General features: G+C 48.0%; 1 protein-coding gene and 1 pseudogene across 2 annotated transcripts in view; both read right to left on the bottom strand.

Moving 5' to 3' along the window:
* Positions 1–328: 328 nt before the first annotated feature.
* On the bottom strand, positions 329–5,974 carry ANKRD60 (ankyrin repeat domain 60; the record flags this gene model as incomplete). Its single annotated transcript, XM_080924888.1, has 2 exons — positions 329–486; positions 5,890–5,974. 2 exons carry the CDS (start codon positions 5,972–5,974, stop codon positions 329–331), a joined length of 243 nt encoding a protein of 80 aa, XP_080781014.1.
* Positions 5,975–6,098: 124 nt separating this feature from the next.
* The window catches only part of LOC308427398, an 80,385-nt pseudogene continuing 66,304 nt past the window's right edge, over positions 6,099–20,179 (bottom strand). Inside the window, exons 6-15 of the transcript in view lie at positions 17,819–17,905; positions 17,424–17,472; positions 16,718–16,883; positions 16,214–16,304; positions 15,601–15,681; positions 12,996–13,191; positions 11,927–12,061; positions 9,734–9,855; positions 9,011–9,091; positions 6,099–6,269 (exon numbers count right to left, since the gene is read on the bottom strand). The product of the transcript in view is annotated as an uncharacterized misc_RNA (transcript). The remainder of the gene's footprint in view (positions 6,270–9,010; positions 9,092–9,733; positions 9,856–11,926; positions 12,062–12,995; positions 13,192–15,600; positions 15,682–16,213; positions 16,305–16,717; positions 16,884–17,423; positions 17,473–17,818; positions 17,906–20,179) is intronic.

Raw genomic sequence — 20,179 nt, 5'->3', positions numbered from 1 at the left:
ACCCCCCACTCCCAAGTCAGAACCTTCCCGGGTATGTCAGCTACTTACATACATGGCGCACAAGCCTCTGAGCACTGGGCTACCACCCTGTGCTCTTTACTAGGATGACATTTGATTTCCAACTTGACCAACACGTGGCTAGAAAAATGTACCACCTGGGTGCCACTGCGGGTGGAGTGAGCGAGTTTATGGACTGCTACTAAGCAAGCCCAGGGGACCCACAGGCCCAGACCGTCTGGAATTGCCCTATGCAGGAAGCTCACCTTTCTTCCCTATGCAGAGGTCTTTATTCAAATCCCCATGCTAAGGACTAGGGTCCCTGGCCCCCCTAATATTGAAAGAAGCATGAAACCACCTTACTGGGGTCCCCTTCCACGGCAGCCAAAACCAGTTCTGTCCAACCATCATAATGCCAGATACATAACGAAATAACCGCCCCAGGAATGACATCGTAGAATTTCAGCGTGGCGTCATCCATCAAAATCCCTGTGAGGAACAATTTTTCCCTCTTAACAAAATTAGGGCTTGGAGGAGTCACGGCATCGGTTGAGGCCATATCTGGCCCTGAATCATCCAAAGATACTTTTAAAATCTTGAGCAAAGTGGTAATGGTGGTGGTGGTGGGGGGAGTCTCTCACTTGATGGTCACGCAGGAGCCTGTTCAGTGCGCTAAGGCTTTTTAGAAAATTAATTTGGCTCAGCTCAGATGGAAGCTGGACCCAAAAATGGAAGAGGAAAAAAATCCTCTACACGCACAATGGCAATGATTTATAAAAGTTTGTGATTACAGCTTGTCCTGTTGGGGAGAAATCCATGAGTCAGTGAAATCGCTTTATGAGGCAAACTCTACAAAGAGAACTACTTAACTCTGAGCTATTCATCAGAAGCCCGACAGCGTACTTAGCAAGTTCTACACCTTCAACCCAACGCCAACTCCAGGGAGCAGGGCCATTAGCTGGCTAAAGGGGTGACAGTGACTGAAAGATCCAGCAAGTGACAGGCAGCCCACATCAGGGTTTTTCCACGTAGGAGCTTAACTGACATCTTCAACAAGGTAACTTTATCCCACGTACCACGGTTTCTACGACCTGTGCCCATGACACATCAGCTGTACCGCTACCTAGCTCTTGTAGTCAAGGATGTTCCCCAGACATTGTGGGACACAGCTGTCCCCCTAGGGGCCTATGGTCACCTCAGAAGCAAATATCAGCACTCACTGTATTTGGACTGGAGTGTCAGAGCTCCCAGGCCCAGGATAACATCTTATTCTTGGGGTCTACAATGAACCCACATCCAGAAACCCAGGCTCAGCCAGGCTGGGTAGCATACAGCTGTCATGCCAGAATTTGGGAGCTGGACACAGGAGGATCAGGAGTTCAGGACTACCCTGAAGATACATAAGATCCCACTTCAATAATAATAATAATAATAATAAATAATAATGATAATAATAATAATAATAACAATAATATAACCCATACTCTGGGAAAGACAGACAGCTCAAGAGGTATTATGCAAGGAGAGGTTTTTTTTTTTTTTTTTTTAAAGGTAGTGGTATTTAGTTTCTCAAAACACATATTTCTTTCTTGGTCACCTACTATCTTAGGAACCACAGCTGACTTGGCTTGCTCATAAGCAACAACAATCTGCCCTCTGCCCTAGTACCCTTTCCAGGTGACCAGAATCCACAAATGTTCTGGGTCCTTGATAATTATTTTTGGGTCTCTATGCCTGAACTGAATCCTCACGATGACCCTCCAGTCTACGTGGCTCTTTGTCTCACGGGGAGCAAACTGAGGCTAGGCCTGGATAGGAGGTGACAAGGTCTGATTCCTTCCAGACTTGTGGGCACCGTTTGATGATCATGTTCTCAGGAGGACTGGACACACAATGCTGGTCAGCAAATCTATTAATTAAGGTTTTATTTGATCATGGGAGACGGTCGGTCTGTCACTGTTCTAAGACAACTTGACTTTCCAACCATTTGGTAAATATCTAGGAGAGATAATTGTGTGTCTTCCCTCACGGCAATCCCTAGCCTATCCCCTTTTGCAGATGAGCAACCTCTACCTTGGGCTCAGACAAGTGCTACTAATTAGCAGATAAATGATCGTCAGGGGCAGTACTAGCTCATGAATTTGCTTGGCGAGTTTAGACAAGGCCATCGTGATGTCATGATCTCACATGCCCTTCCCTCTGCAACCTTGGAGGTGGGCAGATGTGCCAGCCACAGTCAACCAGCAGAGCCTAGGGGTCAAGCCTCCAACAGTTGCTAAGTGACTGCTGAGTCTTAGCACTGTGACATCACTGTGAAGTCACCCACTACTTCTCTCTCAGCCTGCTTGAATTTATTGCTTACTGGTGAGAATAAATGAACAAAAGGGGGTCCAGAGTTAGGAGAACATATAATTTTCAGATTCCTTGGGGGAGGGGACGACAACTGCACAGTCCCCTATTATACTTCCCATCCTTCATATCATGCTTGCTGTAGACAGGCTCAAACACAGCTATTTGCTAAATAAAGCTTCAAAGGATACACACACACACATTCACACACATATTCACACACACACATATTCACACACGCACACACATATATTCACACACATATGCATACACATATATATTCACACATATATTCACACACATACATATTCACACACACATACACACACACACACACACACACACACACACACACACACACACACGAGCATCTTTCAACTACTGTAAGAAAATCCATGTGCCACGGAAAACACCTATTTTTGAAAGTGCCGAAGAAGGGTGCTTTTGGTTTTGCCTGCACAGTTTGCACAGTCATTCCTGTCCACTGGGGAACCGCACAGAGGATTTTAAAGCTAATGGGGCTCTGCTCTCCGGATTAGAAAACTGAGCCCAGGACAGCCAGTGCCTGAGAAAGCTGAGCGTGGGGACAGACTATTTGCAGAGCTGTCCCCATCCTCCCGGGCCCTGCAGTACTCTGCAGTGTCTCTGGGATACTGGCTGCTCACATTACCCGGCAGCCCAGAGGGGTTTTGTTTGTTTGTTTTGTTTTTGTTTTGTTTTGTGTTTGTTTTTTAATCTCCATTTTCTTGAAGTGTTTTTGCATTGATTTCCATCGGGTAGGGAGATGATGGAGACCAAGGGGCTTTGATCCTGTTCTCATATCCTAACCATTGTAGAGAATGGGGACAGGGGCAGCCATGTCCTCAGGTTGAAGGAAGGGCAGACAGGCTGTAGAGCCTCTGGCTTCCACTGGGTACCTCCCCATGGAATTTTTCTAGATATGGGGTTCATGGGAGGGGGTCCAGATTTAAGAGTACTGAAAGGAGTGGGCTCCCTGTGAGCCCCCAGTGTGGGGAAGGACACAGCTTGCAACTTGGGGTTCAGAGAGAGACTAGGTTAGTGTCAAGATGGGGGGGTTATCATCATGGGCAAGGTCTGCTTTGAGTTCTAGGGTCCTGGTGAGAGCAAGACTTACTCTGTATTTGGGGTTCCCATGGGAGCAAGTCTTGCTGTCTGGCTGGGGGTACTGGTTTCAGAGGAATCTGTGGCAGGATTTGGGGTCTTTGGGTGGACTTGTTTAGGCAGCTCTGGTTGGTAAGCATCTGAGAGGAATCAGACAGCTCTTCTTTGGGATTTAGGGTCTTGCTATTGATAGAGTCTGTTCTGAATTTGAATTCTGATATGATAGATTTGGCTAATTGATCTGTACTTAGTTTGGGGGTCCTCATGAGTCAGGGCTGGGTTGGATCTTCATTTCCTCACAGGGACACAGCTGGTGTCAGCTTTGAGGAACCAAGGAACACATGGCTTTCTTGAGAGTGGGAAACTAAAGAGAGGCAAGCTTGACTTCATTTTAGGGGGTCCTCCCGTGAGCTTGAATCCTTGGAACCTTTATGGGGATACTTGGCTTGGACTGCTGTCCTGCTGTACTCATGGGGAGCTTGAGGGATGGCTTTTAGAGGTGGACAAAATTGGGTTTGGATGTGGGGGTCCAGCTGTGGACAAGGTCCATTTTAGGATCTAGCATTCTTATGTAGATTAGCGTTCGGCTGTATGGATGAGTGCTGATGCTGGGGGGAGGGGTGCCTCAGAAGTAGATACATAGGCTGATGCTCAAGATGTGGGCAGAGTCTGCTCTGGGATTCAGGGTGCTGGTGTGGCCAGGGGCAGCTGAGAGGATTTGAGGGTCAAACAGCAGTGTGTTGACAGACTGTAGGACCCTGAGGTGGGGAGGGTTTGCCTCAGCTTTGGTATCCCTGTGTGGAGACAGCTTTGGAGAATGGTGTCCTGATGGTCATATGATTAGCCTGGGGGACTTGGGGCTCAGATTTGGTCAGGCTAGTTTTGATTTGGGGCCTTAAGGTAGGTAAGGGTTGGGTTTTCAGTGTTCTCGTGTAAGCACAGCTGCTGGAGGATTTGGGATTCTGAAGTAGTGATAGCCAGTCTGGAGATTCTGGGTTCAGTCTTGGGTAGGTATAGCCTGGATTTGAGGGTACCGAAGTGGAAAGTATTTGTTTTACTTTTGATATCCTTGTGAGTAAGCTGGTGGAGTATTTGGGGTCCTAAGAGATCCTCAAATCCTCTTAGCTAGCCTACATACTTGAGGTTCAAACCAGGGTTCAGGTTTGTTCTGGGCTTGGGGGTTCCAGGATAAGCAAGGTGCACTTTGAGTTTTAGTACCTCTGTATGCACAGTTGGTGAGAGTTTGGGGAGCTGCAGTAGTGGTTAGCCTGAGAGATTTGAGGGTTTAGCCTTGAGTAGGTATGTTTTGGGCTTGAGGTTGTAGGACTGGCAGGTTTTATTTTGAATTTTAGCACCCTTGAAAGAATGTATAGTTTTTATGAGTTGGGGTGGTGTGTGTGTGTCTGTGTGTATGTGTGTGTGTGTGTGTGTGTGTGATAGTGGTTAGTGTGGGAGGGAGATCTGGGCATTCAGCTTTGTTTTGGGTTTGAAGTTCCAGGAGGGGAAAGTTTGATCTGAGTTTTAGACACAGTTGCTGAAAGCTTGGAGTCATCAGCTTGAAGATTTGGTCATGCTTGGTCTGGATTTGGGGTTTCCTAAGGTGGGTAGAATTTTGTTTAGTATTTTTGAGTGGCCATTGGGGACAGGGGACTTGGGTTCCTAATTAGCTTAGAGACTGAGTTCAGTTTTGTCCATCGTTATCCTGGGTCTTGAGGGTCCCAAGTCTAGGTGGCTTCTGTGTTTGTGGACAGTTGAGTTTTAGGGTTAGGGTTCTGAGACAGTTATTTTCAGCCTGAGGATTTGGGGTTCAATCTTAGGCAGATGTCCTCTGCCTTTGGGGATCTGAGGCCAGCAAGGTTTGTCCCAGCTTCTGAAATGCTTGCGTAGACAAGCTGGCTAGGGAACTTGGTTGGTGTTCACCACTTAGGGTTTGTTTTGGATCCAGGTTCTCTTGGGACTGAGGGGTGGGGAGGCCTGCCCTTGAAATGGTGGTGGGGTCTACTGAGGTCTGGGTTTCCTTCAAGTGTTCAGTCTTAGGTAGACATGGTTGTCTTGGGGGCTTGGGTTCCCTTACAAAGCCAAGAGGCTGCCTGGAAGGTCTTGTGGTTTCAAGATTTGAGATTCTGAGTAGCTTGGACTTGCTCAAGGTTGGCCAATTGCAACCTGGGACAGACAATTCGTGTGAACCAGGTTCACCTTTATATTTGGGATTTAATAAGACACCCACCCATGTGTTTGGAGTTAGGAACCCTTGAGTAGGCCAGTGCTCCAAGGGGCCTTTCTAGATAGGGTTCGAGGTGGTTGGGGTGGTTGACTTGGTCACCTTGGGCTCTCTGGTAGTTAAGTGTCTTGGGGAGGAGTGGCCGGGGGGGGGGGGGGCCTTGCGTGGGGAGGAGCTGGAAGGGGTCGGGCAAGGGCCACCTTGGTCTAGGAAATGCAGTCGCTGCAGGTTGAAGGGGATGCCGATCATCAGGTCCAGCTCTTCTTTGAGTTCCCGCACTGTCATGTCGCTGCGGCAGTTGGCCACGCGGAACAGCTCCCCAGTCTCCTCCAGCCTCACCCGCAGGATGTAGACGTCAGGGGCCAAGTCTGGCGACGCAGTGGAGGCAAGCGGGTCCCCTGTGTGCCTCCTAACCCGTGCGCTGGCCCGGCTGGAGGGCTGAGCGGGGCTCGAGCCCGCCTTGGGGTCGCCCCCCTGCCGCTTCGGCGGCCGCGCGCCCGCCCCCGCCCCCGCCACGTCCGCCGCCCTCTGCATGGCCCACGTCATCCCGCGCGTCATCGCCGCCCCCGCTTGGGGGCCCCTGGACGGGAGAGGGGCGCCCGCGCTTCCGGAGATGGCTCCCCCCCACCTTCCTCCTCGGCCTTCGCCAGTCTCCTAGCCCTGTGGGGAACCTCTTGTCCGTTCAGGGCAGTCTGCATGATTAGGGAGAAACGCTGGGCCCAGTTTTTATGGTAGTCACCAGGCTTGTGGCCATGTGCCATGTGGCCCAGGTCTGCAATCCAAGCAGACCTGGGGCACGCTGGGAAAAACAGGCTTGTGTGGAAATGGCATCAAACCCATATGCCCTCGGAGGAATAAAAGTATGGGACACATTTGATGGGAAGGCTAGGCTTGAAACTTTTAAGGGAGAGCTCACACCGCGGGGTTGGGAGAGTGGAGGCCCTCAACTGCCAGACCCAAAGCAAGGTCCTTAGGGCCTGGAGGAAGCACCAGGGAAGGGGCAGGGAGCCAGGACGCCCTTCACAAACTCTAATTACCACGAACAAAATAGAAACTTGAAAAATACATGTTGTATAGCAGCAGTTAAAATAATTTGGGCTAGGGCATGGTGATCCAGGCCACTCACGGCCTGGGGACAGAGGTACAAGCAGTTCAAGGTGATATAAAGGGAGGGTGGTTTAATCCTTTTATATCAGGGGCTCATTCCAAATGATGGATAACTATAGTGTGTACAGTGAACAGGCTGGGCTTTATAGTCCTCCCCCTACTCCCCCCCCCCCCCCCCGCAGTGCTGAACATTGATCCCAAGGCTCCGCTCAGAAAAGTTCCCTAGCTGTCCTGTAGTAGCCACGGTCTTGATAGGAGGCTAGTCTTATCATAAATGGCTAATTTAATTTCAGTACATAGATTCTACCTCAGAACACTAAATATTAATTATTATTATTGGGTTTTGTTTTGAAATAGGGTTTCTCTGTGTAGCCCTGGGTCTCCTGATCTTAAAATCAGAGATCTGCCTGCCTCTGCTTCCTGAGTGCTGGGATTAAAGGCGTGTGTCACCACTGCCTGGCTTTTTGCTTTTCTTTATAGAAAATTGTGTTCTGTAAAGAATCCAAGATTCTAGCTGAATAATTTTCCTTACTTTAGACCAACAGATTTTAATAGAAGCTTGTTTGCCGCACAAGCCCTGCCCACACCCCGCCCACGTCCCATGCACTTACTGTAGACACTTGGCAAACACAGTGTGTGTCAGGTTTTGTTTTTGCTTTAATTGTTGTCTCTTAACTTTAATGAATTAACTCTGCTAAGGTAGCCCATTGTTGCCTGTGCTTGGTGTTTGAGATCTTTATATACCGCCTGCTCTCACTGGCACAACAGACTTCTTTTCCTTTTAAATAACAAGATCGATAGTATTTGGGGACCTGCAGGGGTATCCTGTATAACAGGAAATTCAATATATGACTTTAAAGTTTATATTTTTTAAAAAGAACCTGTGTCCCATGGCCTATCTACTACTTTGCCTTGTTAAAACCAAAACACAAAACAGGGACAGACACCGGCACAGAACCACAATCAAATGTTTACAGAACACAGGATTGATAATTAATGAAAAGTGTCTAAACTGGACAAGCATTTTTTGTTCATCTGAAATTCAAAAGTAGGAAATTAAGTTCTGTGTACCTAAGCCAATGTAAAGAGTACATAACTCCCGGAAGCAGTGCTGTTTGTACAAAGTTCTGGTTTAAAGTATGATTTCTTTTTTTCTCTTTCTTTTCTTCCTTCCATCCTTCCTTTCCTTCTCTCCTTCTTTATTTATGTATTTCTTCTTTTTCCTTTTGTTTCTCGAGTCTGAAGTGTAACCAGTATCCGTGTTATCTCAGCCATCAGGCCCCAGCCCACCCACCGAGTCCTTGGACATGTCTACATTAAACAGCCTCACGATTCTAGCTACTATCAAAGACCAACACATGTTTTCACAGTTTCTGAATTAGGGAAAGGGTGAGAGCTAGAGATATAGTGCAATACCCAGGGGGAGCCAGAAAACAGAGCTGTGTCAGTTCTTTACTAGACTGTTGTTACAAGGACACTTCAAACGGCCACAAAATGAGCTGCATCTGCAGCGATCCCAAAGCAGACGAGAGTTCAAGTGACATGTTTATTCCCTGCAGAGGCTTATGTTACATCCATAGCTCTTCCTCCTGTCAAGTTATTTACACATGTATAGTATTTCAGCCGGAGAGAAAATACAGTGCCATAAATGCCATTTTCTGAGAGAGGATTAGGGCAGCAAGCCCAGAGAATACTTACAAGCTTCTACTAAATTACTTTATTGGCAAGGAGAGCTGTATTTGTGTTGTTTCCTTGAACAGGGTTTTGTTAAGTACCTCATACAGGCCTAGGATTCTCTGTATTTGGTTTGAACTTTTGATCTCCCTGCTCCTGCCTTCTAGGTGCTAGAGTTATAGATGTGAGCAACTGTACCAGGCTCTGAGGGGAGGTTTTGAGTAACAAGTCTTCCCTAGAAAACAAACTGCTGGCCACAGCTGATAGTGAAGAAGCCCGAGAGCCACTGGTACCCAGACCCACAGCAACCTCTTTACAAAGTGTAGGGGTGTGCAGCACTAGGCTGCCGTCCCTGAAAGAAGCCTCATCCAGAAGCTTTAATACAACTAACTGGGTTCATCCCCAAGCAGTCATCACAGGGTGCTAGTTCTAGTTTTCCAGTAGAGTTGTGTCTATAGTATTCTGCATCTTTGGTTCTAAGGAAGCAAAAAAAAAAAAAAAAAAAAAAAAAAAAAAAAAAAAAAAAGAAAAGAAAGAAACATCTTGGTCTGATCAGACTGCAGAGCCAAGAGTCTGTTCAACAATTTCAAGATGATGGTTCTCAGCATTTCTAAAATATGCCAAGGAGAAAAAAGTTGAAGTTCCCTGTGCCATGAACTGTGTTGTATAATATATCCTAGTTTTGTTGTCTTTTAGGCCACATCAAGACCCTGGACAAATTTTTCAAAAATATCTTTGTACCTAAATCTTTTCAGATGATAAAAAAACCTTATTCCAAAAGTATTTCTGAGATTTTTAATGGTGGACTGCTAGAAGCAATACCTGCTTTAAAAGTTAAAGTAACTAAACCTTTGCATGCAACTTGCTCTGTGGTTCATGAGCATTGGCGTGTGGCAAGCAGGACAGAGAGGAGGCTGGAAATGAACAAATGGGCCCATACGATGGTGGGGAAACAAGCCAGCACAGACACACGGCTTGTATGCAGCACCCCCAAGGCTTAACCAGTCCAGAGGCATCACACTGGCACAGCTCTGAGACAGACTTTGGCTTCCTTTCCTATCATAACAGGAACTGATAAATGCCTTCGCTATCTAGAAAGCAGTGTGACAGTTTGTATCTGGGAAATCTTTAAGAAATGGGATTATGTTCACCCCATTCAGCTGTAACTCCAGTGTACTACCATCCAGCTTGCTGTGATTCTTTGGAGACCTAGCTGCCACCTGTCACAGCCAGAGTTAACAGAGAAGCCAGCAAGGCCATATCCTTCTCCAGCAGTGTCTGCCGCAGCACCTTGGCCAGCAGAACCTCCACATTTGGCACAGGATGGAACACCAGCTCAGGAGGCTGGGAAGCAAATGCTCCACAAACTGGTCCACAGGAACGCTCTCCATTCAGCACAGCCTGCAGAAATGACAGCCCAGCGTGACTTTCTCAAGTTTCCAAAGCACACACACTTCTGTAATCATAGACATTACTTCAGAATCTGTAGGTTTAAGAGACAAGAGACAGACAGACAGACAGACCGAGGACTTTTAAATTTCAAGAACTGGACTGAGTTATAAGTAGTTTATAATTTTTGTAATTCACTGCCAAGGAATGGCTGACATGGTCTGCAAGGTGCAGAGGAGAGTCGTGGGTGCTGGAGCCAGGCAGGTGCAAATCTGAAACTCAAACTGGTCAGTTTGTGGCCTCAGGTAAGTTGTTTAGCTTTTCTGAACCCAGTTTCTTCAGTGGTACAGTGGCTGGTCCTTTGTACCAATCACCCTGCACAATGCCACCATACTGTACACACTGGGGCAATAAGAAGTTGTTCAGAACCCCACCTTGAAGACAGGGACTGGCAGACAGGCTAACCCAAACGCTGGCCCCGGCTCAAGTCTCTGAAGGCTAGTCATGCCTACTTGAGTTCAGCAGTGGCGTCTGTACACTGCCCCCCAACTTACAGAGTGCCTAAAGGGCACTCCTTCCTTCCTTCTCACGACTGGCTCTGGAGAGCAACAATAGCCTTGTTTTATGGGTGAGAGAATCCTAATTCCGTACCAGTGTGGTGGCGGCACTGAACATCTTAGGGTCAAGTGAGTGGAGACTTGAGCTAGGTGCACAGACTCTGGTTCTAGTGAGTGTTCCCTGGAAGGGCAGCATCAGTGGTAACAGTGTCTCAGGGTCATCGACAGACTCTGGGCCATGCTTGTTCTCACAGCTGATCCCATCAGGCCAGACAGGCATGGGACAGCACGGTGCAGAAATAGGCTCTAGGCCAGCGGGGTCTTGCTCTATCTAGATCTGCTTCATCACCCTAGTACCTTCTTCCAAGAGCTGTGTTCAGACAGGGATAGCACATCTGTGAGGCACACTATCTCAGAAGCAGCATTCCCTTGCATTGTGTTTTTCCTGGATTTTCTACATTTTTAATAATTTTTTCTCAAAAAAAAAAAAGATGTTATTGGTTTTTCTTAAACAAAATGAATTGGTATCATTTCTTGTTTCTCACATTTTTCTAAATTCCAAAATTCCGATAAGTAGTTAAAAGCAAAAATAAAAAAACAAACAAAACAAAAACAAAAACAAAAAACAACAACGAAAAAGCATTGCAGCTCAGTGGTGTGAACATTCTTCACAGATGACTGCGCTATGGAAAAATACCGGTTATGTCCCTTTATTCCAACAGGGGGCGCCTGTGAGTCCATTCACTGCAATTGTTTACCAGGCCAGCTTGGGATCAGGACTGGCTCAAAACTTGCTTGTCAGCACAGCTCCTGTAGATGGTGCACCACCCCTTTGGCCTCTGTGGTGCCAGAAGAAAGCATGAAGAATCGCTAAAATGATTAAAATCATATTTGGGGGAACAAAATCCTCAAGACCAAAACCATGACTTTCCACATCTAGTGGGATCCTGACTGGGTCACTTGGCCTATTTAGGGTTAATGCTTTGCCTAAATAATTATCCTTAAAGACAAACAGGCATGCCATCATGTCCCACCATGCTCCATGCTCAGGAGCCATTACCTGAGAAAAAGATGTGTCAAGATGGCTGACATTCAAGCCACCACCCTGTGACACACACATGCACTAACATTTCCAAGGTACTGGTCAGAGGGGGTTATTGAGAAGACGAGGGGGTAAAAGCTTGAAAGCTGGGGTGTGAAAAGGGGGGTTTCTACACTCAGGTACATCCAGATGACGTGTAAGAGGAGTGGGCTGGCTCTGCAGTGATCTCGTCTTCAGGATACACAGTACACAGTAGGTTCCAACCATGTCTGCAGTGTGAAGTGCCTAGGGTAACCGTGGACAGGATACTGTCCCTCATAGAGCTCATCAGCTTCCTACAAGATGACAAGGCTCAGTAAACTTTCCCCAGCCTCTGTCAGGAAAAGGAATCCAGAGGTAGATTCTCCTTTCCCCAGCGTTTGTAAGGAGAAGGAATCCACAGGCAGATTCTCCCGTGGCTCTGCTAACCCGGCAGATGCAAACAAAAGCCGGCCTTCCAGCCCACTCAGGGCAGTGGCGGAACTGCGAGATGGGCTCCTGGATGAAACGAAGCCCCAGAACACAGGCACCGCGGGAGCAGAACATCCGCAGCATCGCCACCACCTGCAAGCAATGTTAAGAGGCAGCCGTGGGGCCGAGCCATTTGCAGCTGCCGAGGCGGCTGAGGCAATTACAAGCTGTGCTCTGCACAGCACAGGCATCCTCATGTCCGTGCCCACCTTCACAATCAATTCACGAGAAAGATCTCCCTCAGCTCTCACTAGCACATGCAGACAGATTTTCAATAGGTCTTAATAATACATACATGCACAGAACACTCTCCAAGGGAAACGGTAAGCACACGGGCAGTAACATTAGACAAATACATACAGCAGAAGGGGGTCTGGTTTTAAAAACATCACCTTTCGAAATTGTTGCCTTTGAGGGCATGGCATTTTTATAAAATTTCATTATCATGAAGAAATTTAAAAATCACTATTTTCAAGTAAGACTGTCTTCTTCTCCGGGGCTGAGAGGCATCCGTAAAAGGCAGGATTTTCTCTTCTGCCCGAGGCTTTGCTCAGTATGGATTGTTCTACAGAGCCGGAGAATTCAACCACAAACATACACATCCACAAACAAACAAACAAAAATATCCTACACTGTTATTTAAAGAGTTTCATATACAAAATGATTTCTGCACAGTTCCCATTATGAAAGCACAAAATTAATAAGGCTATCCTGAAAATTGATGAAACAATATGACTTCTAACTGCAAAAAATAAAAGCTGGGTTTATAGAGAAAATGACAAATAGAGCCCAGAAAAAAAAAATAATGAAGTTAGGATAGAAACAGAATTTACACAAATGTGCTGCGGGCAAGGCCGGCTCCTTACTAGCTTCAGTGAAATGCAGCGCACTTGAGAAACTTTGCACAACTTGTCTCAGGGAAACGTGTCTCAGGTAGTCGTGAATGTCGCTGGGGTCCTACAGATCCAACATCAGGATCAGTGTTGCCTGCAAGCACAAGTAGAGGGACCCCTACCACGTTAGTTACCAAGCCATCCCTGCTCCTTCCCTCTGTTGGCCGCGCGCGGGCGCAGCGGCTGCGGGAGCCGCGGGAGCGACGGGAGCGGCGGGCGGGCCGAAGCCCGCCGGGCACTGTGCACCGAGCGCTTTGTAAAATAGGGGTTCGGGCGTTCAGGGCGTGGGTTTGAGGTTCCAGCGAACGGTTATGGTTGAAATACAAAAGTCTGCCCTACACCAGACCACGTAAAAGCAGCCGCTGGCTGCAGGAGTTCCCCGGCCGCTTTGGCGAGCCGGAGCGAGGAGCCGAGTGGCGGATGGCGGCGCCCGCGCTCTTTTCCTCGCCTTTTCCCCCTTGTTCTTTCTCCTTGTTCCTTTTTTTTTCCCGCTCGCTCTTTCCCCTTTATTCTTCTTTCTCCACCGCTTTCCCCTAGCCTTTTCTCCCGCTCTTTCTCAATCTGTTTCCTCGTTTCCCCAACACTTCCTCGCGCGCTTTCCCCATTTAGCCGTCTGGCTCGCTCGCCCTTTTCCCCTCGCTCCGTCTCGCTGGCTTTTTTCCCCCTCGATCTTTCTCGGCAGGTTTTTTTTTTTTTTTTTTTTTTTTTTTTTTTTACTCCTCGTTCTATCTCGCTAGGTTTTTTTTCCCCCTCGATCTTTCTCGGCAGGTTTTTCCCTCCTCGTTCCATCTCGCTAGGTTTTTTTTCCCCCTCGGTCTTTCTCGGCGGCTTTTTTTTCCCTCCTCGTTCCATCTCGCTAGGTTTTTTTCCCCTCGACCTTTCTCGGCAGGTTTTATTTTTTTTTTCCCCCTCTCCTTCCATCTCGCTAGGTATTTTTCCCCCTCGCTCCGTCTCCATAGGTTTTTTTTTTTTTTTTTTTTTTTTTTTTTTTTTTTTTTTTTTTTTTTCCCTCGATCTTTCTCTGCGGGTCTTTTCCCCTCGTTCCTTCTAGCTTTTTTTTCCCCCTCGATTTTTTTCGGCAGTTTTTTCCCGCCTCGCTCCTTCTCGCTAGGGTTTTTTTTTTCCCCCTCGATCTTTCTCGGCAGCTTTTTCCCCTCTCTAGTCCTCGCTAGGTTTTCTCTCCTCGCTCTTTCTCAGCAGGTCTTTCCCCTTGCTCGTCCTCGCTAGGTTTTCTCCCTCGCTCTTTCTCAGCAGGTCTCTCCCCTGCGCCTTTCCTCGCTAGTTTGTTTTTTTTTCCCCTGCGCTCTTTATTCCCCTCGAGTTTTCGCTAGATCTATCCGTCGCGTCTCCTCGCGAGGTCGTTTCCCTCGCTCTTTCTTCCCCTCGGGTTTTTCGCTAGGTCTTTAACCCTCGCCTTTTCTAGGCTAGGTCTTTTTCACTCGTTCTTTCTTGGTAGGCTTTTCTCCCTCTCTTTTTCTCGCTAAGTCTTTTCCCTTCATTCTTTTTTTTCCCCTCGATTTTTCGCTAGGTGTTTTCCCCTCGCTCTTTCTGTCTAGCTCGCCGCGGCCCCGCTCGGCTCGGGTGAGAGAGTGGTGTGATTTGGACGCGGGCAGAGGAAATGAAAAAGGGCGGGGAGGATGCGGGCCGCGGCGAGAGGCTTCATATCGCTCCCCTCGTCTGCGGGGGGAAAATGAGGCCAATATCGCGCGGCGCACAGCCCTTATCGCGGCCGGGCCGCTGCAATAAGCCAAGCGATGGGAGATAGGGCCCGGGCCGCCCGGGGCCCGTCCAGCACCCGCCGCCAGGGGGCGCAGGGCCGCCGCGCCGGGCCCGGGCTTGTTTTTCCCAGTTTTTTTTCTTTTCTTTCTTTTTTTTTCTTTTTCTTTTTTTTTTGCAGGAGTGTGCTGAGAACATGACATAATGACTAAACCTCAGTCTCTCAAATTAAGGATAATGATTAAAGCTCACAGCAAAGAGAAAATCTTCCAGTGTGCTCCTGGCGCCGGCCAAATCGTATCCTAAATAGCTGCGAAAGCGTGATGGCTGTCCTCAGGAAGACGACTATTTGAGAGATGACTACTTGTAGCTAAGAAAAAAGAAAGAAAACGAACTAAAGATACAGAAAAGAACCCCAAAAGCCCAAGTGAGCACCCCACAAACATATATCCCTCACATCCCTAAGCACATTCTCCACCTAGAAAAGAGGCACTGACCCATGCTCCCTTTCATTACCTGCAAAACAGGAAGTGAGGAGTACCTCACACAGATGGGGTGCATGCAAGAAAGCTGCATGAGGGGCATTTTTATTTAACAGCTATCTCATCCAGGAGAGATCTTTCCAGACCTCAACACTGCCCAATATTCTTTGGATGTTCAAGTGTATGAGGTGCCATGTGTCCTACAGAGAAGGCAGCAAGAAGAAAGTTCAAGAAAGCTTTGCACACCCACACCAATTCAAAGGGAAATACTGAAGAATGGGTGACTCATCTTTTATTTGCTTGGAATAAATTGCCTTATAGAACAGCAGGAGCACTTCAGTGCCAGGGTGACTTCAGCCTTGTCTTCATGTGAAAATGGACGTCTCCCCAGAGACGGGGAACATATATCACTCAGAGCTCTGGAATTCTGTTTCTACCGTAATAAAAACATAATCTCTTTATCCAAAGAGCACTGTTCTGCTAGTCCTGAAGCGTCTCTCCCTGACCTGCTTCTCATGGCCACAGGTAGGTGTTTACTCACTCTGCTGCTGCTGCTGCTGCTGCGGCTGCTGTCACCCCAGCTCCTGCAGAGGTGCTCTCTCTTCTTATCCTCAGGAAGCAACTGTTGAAAATACACCTCCATAAATGCCATGTCAGGCTCAACATGACCCCAGCACCCCTTTTGTTTCTCTGCAAGCCAAAAAGCCTGCCTCCCTCATCCCTTGCTACCTACAACAGCAGGCACGTGTGACCCCGTGAGGCTGCACATTCAAGCGTGCGCTAGCTGACACCAAGTGCAAGCACATCTTGAACAATGCCTGGTTTTCCTCCAGTGGGGAAGCACATGACCCTACCCCACCCCACACACCCTCTCTACCTCGTGTGCCTGAAACCCTTGTGCCTTCCCATCCAAGGAGATGTGTCTTTGTGTTCAATGCATAATAGTTCTGCAGCCCCTCTGGCTGAGGCCCCTCATCTATAATGAAAGGCAGGATCTGAATGGGGTTGACCACCAAAGTCCCCAGAGACAACCCTGGGTCACAGCCGCTCAACAAATTTGTCTCTAAGTAACTTCTGAGGCCTTGTTTTTATACTCACTGTTTCTTTAAGGGGAAGGGGGTAAGCCAGGTCACTCCTAGGAACCTAGGGCTTACCATCCAGGCCCCTTTTGTAGAAGCACAGTCCTATAGGTTCTGAGCACAGAAGAAGCACAGGTGTCACTTTCAGATTGCAGTCGTGTTTCACCTGCAAGATGGGAGAAACACAGCTGCTATCCACTGCCCCAGAGCCTCCGAGCGCCACACCCACCAGCCTGCAGGAAGGCCTGAATGCCTGCAGTTCTCAAACACCTCTCCTACCTATGGGAAGTCGTCAGTGTTTAAGGACTCTTACAAGCACGTTATCCCGATTGTTTAGGTCAGCTGCTGCCAACTGATCCCCGAGGGTCACTGCCAGCTCATGAATGGAGAAGACAAGGGGTGACAGCCGACACACCAGTCACGACAAGCAAAAATAATTCAACGTTCCCAGCATTTCTCCAGAGAGCAGTAAGCAAGCCAGCTCCCAGCTACGTGAGTCAGGCCAACAAACTGCGCTGTAGGCCCAAGGCCTGCTGCTCAGTGCTCCCCTCTCTAGGCCTCTGTGGGAGCTCCTCTTACCTGAACCTCTGAAGCCAACGTTTCGTGCGTGCCCTTCAGGCAGTACCAGTGCTGCCAGCGGAGGGTCAGGGTCACCAGGAAGGCTGTACATAGTGTCGACAGTCTGGGCTCTATCTGGCTCAGTCATGGAAACGAACTGATGAAGCAGAGGCTGAGGGATTATATCCTAGGAAACAGGAGAAAGGAAATCATCCCATCGGCAAGAAGGGCTGAAGCCAGTGGGCTGGTGGTCGAAGTGAAGCCTAGGAGAGGCAAGGACAACCAGAGGGACACTAGTGCCTGCAGTCAGCTGTCCCATAGCTAACAAAGTCTTGTCAGAGAGGAGAGTCTGGAGACCATCCTCTACCGCAGGCCAGGAAGCTGGGCCCAAGCCTACCCTTGGGATTGTCAGGAGATCTTGGGGCGTCCCTCAGTGTAAACACATCACATGTGTATACTTGGCTCTGGAAGACCAACGTGTGATAATGACTTAAAGTATTTAAGGGGCTTTGTATGGCACAGGGCCAATCCATAAGGTAGAGGGACGTAAACATAGCCCAACAAAAGAAGCTTACACAATTTTTCTACCAAAGAAAGGGGAAGCAATTATTTTCGAACAGTGTGAGATCATTTTCCCTCTTACTGTTGAGCTTCACGCACTTTGAACACTACTTCACAATGAATTTTAAAACAAAAATATTATCAACATAATTAACTAGATAGTTACTTCTAGCAGAAGAAAAATATTTGGTTTCAGTGGCTGCTCAAGAACTGAACTGTAAGGAAGGTTAAAGGCTCGGCACTATGGGGTTTTTGTCCTTTACTTTTGTTTCAAGGAACAAACCTGCCTCTAGATTTATGTTAAGTCAATACATGATTGGACAGGGAGAGGAGGTGGGAAAAAGGAAAGGAAACGGAAGAGGAGGAGTCAGAGGAGAAGAAGGAGAAGAAGGATCAGGAACAGGACGGTTAACGGCAAGTGATAAGGAATCTCCTAGGAGGGGACTAGACAGTGTAGTGGTAAATCTGCCCAATACAGATGTGCAGCTTGTGTTCCTAATTACTGAGTTGTATTTTCATTGAGTGGGTTTATTTGGGTTGAAAAGATACTGCAACACCTACCTGTTAGGTTCATTCCTTTCAAGAGTCTGTTCCTGCCCCTGTTCTGCCTCCAGACAGTCACTGGCCAGTTGGAGGCTCAGCTGGATCCTGTAGAGTTGATGGGACATGTTACAAACTGACACCAAAGGAGAACAGTATCTTCATCCACCCCATCAAGGAACCTGCATGTGGTCCAGTCACTGCCAGTGCCCTGCAGAAGGTGCCTTGAATCCCAATGCCAAGACTGCCTTATAAAAGGCACCTTGCTTACACTTAAAAGATGGGGATGCCCACAGGTGGGCTTGCACCATCTGCATCTTAAGGCCATGGCCTCTGTTGTATGGCCAACTAGCGGCCTCTAATGTGGCTACAGAAGAAGGGGCAGAAGTGAGTATTCAGAAAGGACACAACAGGCACCATTAGCTTTTGCTAGAAATCAGGCCTCAGTGCAGGTAGGAGGTGTGGTGGGGAGGGAGCAGTGACCTGAAGAGAAAAGATGAGGCCAGCAGGGGAGTATTTACTCAGTAAACAGTTCTGAGTTCTCACATGTACAAACACTCCTAATGTGTGCTGATGAACCTTTACATTAGGTTAACAATTAAAATGAGTAAGAACGCCCAAGGGTGACATGTCAGCCTCTGGTCATTGATTAACATTAGCTGAGATGGCCCTGACCTTCCACTTCAACCATCACACGGACTTCCAACGTGTACTTGAAATGTCATACTGTCTATTGTCTTAATGGATTCTGACAAATCAGCTCAATATATGATCCAGAAGTCAATTAATACCCCAATAGATGCTGTGTTTGCTCTGAGCATGCTCTTTAGACCTTAGTGCCCAGTGTTTACAGAGAAGCATGCTATGTGAACAGGAAACATGTCAACAGTAGCATTTTGATAGGACAGACACCCAGGTTTCTTTTGGGTACCATGCCTCCAATTCTACACATGGATCCACATGCACTAACATGCCTTGGCTGGAATCAAACTCAGCACATTAGAAACAAACCCTGCCCTAGTCTCCAGTGCAGTTGCTCACTGTGCACCACTGACTTCAGAGCTAACTCGGGCTGTAAGCAATTCAGCCCAACTCAATACCACCAGTATGGTGTGCTCATTTCTCCAATGACACCCAAGTAGGGTGGCACACTGGATGGTGCTTGGCACTCACAACTCACTGGTGTGCGCCTGTCTATAGAACCCTAGCTCCTCAGGAGTCATGTTACAAACCACTCTGCCATCTGCACCCAACCTACAGCTGTGGCCAGGTAGGGACATGGGGAGAGCAACGTGAGGGCTTCTGGGATAGGGTATCCTTGCCCAGGCCCCATTCTTGTGAGTACCCTATGCTGACATTGAACAGGCAGCGTAGTTCAGCGCTACCCCTGAGCACTGCCTATGAGAGGGGCGCTCTCCCCTCCACGCTTTCATCTCTTTTGTTCTTCTCTTGATTTGCAACTGCCCCTTGCTGACCTCATCTGAGCCCCAGTGTTAAGCTGCAGCCCCACCAGCTTAGCTTTTCACACACACACACCTCAGAAGACCTGGCTAGTGTGGCTGTTCCTTTTTTGTCATTTCTGCCTCTGATAAAGAAGCCACAACACAACTACAGCCCACCAGGGCCTAGACTGGACCTTTCTCCTCTATACCCATGGTTTCTACAGGCAAGTGACAAAGGTAACAGGCCAGTTTGCTTGGATCTTTCTAGAGACATTAGCAACACAGGACATCTTACTATTTCTTACTAATTCAACATCACCTTTAACTATTTAAATTCAGATGCACTGTTGCTTCATTTGGACAGGCTTAGGATGGGAGTGACCAATGATCACTACAAGCAAATGAGCAGCCATGTCAGCAGAGGAGTGTGCACATGGGTCCTGATGACGGTGCACTGGCAAGGCCGGCGCATTCTAGCTCATAGGAGTGGAAAGGCACCGCCTCGTTGGTACAAGTGCAAGCTGGGCAAGAACTGGGAAGGTACTAAGGTCAGTATCATGAGGCTCAGCAAGCTTCTAGAGACTCAAGCAAGAAGAAAGTCCAGTCCCTTCTGGTTTCACAAGGGGCAGACTCCAGACTGCAGGATGGAAAGTAGGTGACACTAGCTTATCCAGGTCTCCCCTCCCCTCCGGGAAAAAGCATCACAATGCAGCTGGGTATTAAAGGATGCCTATGAACCAAGAAGCCAGCCACACTCCTCTCTCTCTCTCTCTATGGCCTTCACCATCTTGGAATTCACCCTCTTCTGTTATTAGAGATGTAAGTGACTGCCAGCAATGACCCAGGACATTTACACCGTTAATCCCCCAAGAGCACTGCCTGTCATCCCCCCGCCCCCCCCCCCCCGGCATTGTTTCTGGTGCCCACCCTGTTCCCATGG

Source organism: Micromys minutus (genome assembly GCF_963924665.1).
Source record: "Micromys minutus genome assembly, chromosome: 11".
In the NCBI taxonomy this organism is placed as follows: Eukaryota; Metazoa; Chordata; class Mammalia; order Rodentia; family Muridae; genus Micromys; species Micromys minutus.
The sequence above is the reverse complement of the archived record's forward strand: the minus strand, read 5'-3'. Positions and strand labels throughout refer to the sequence as shown.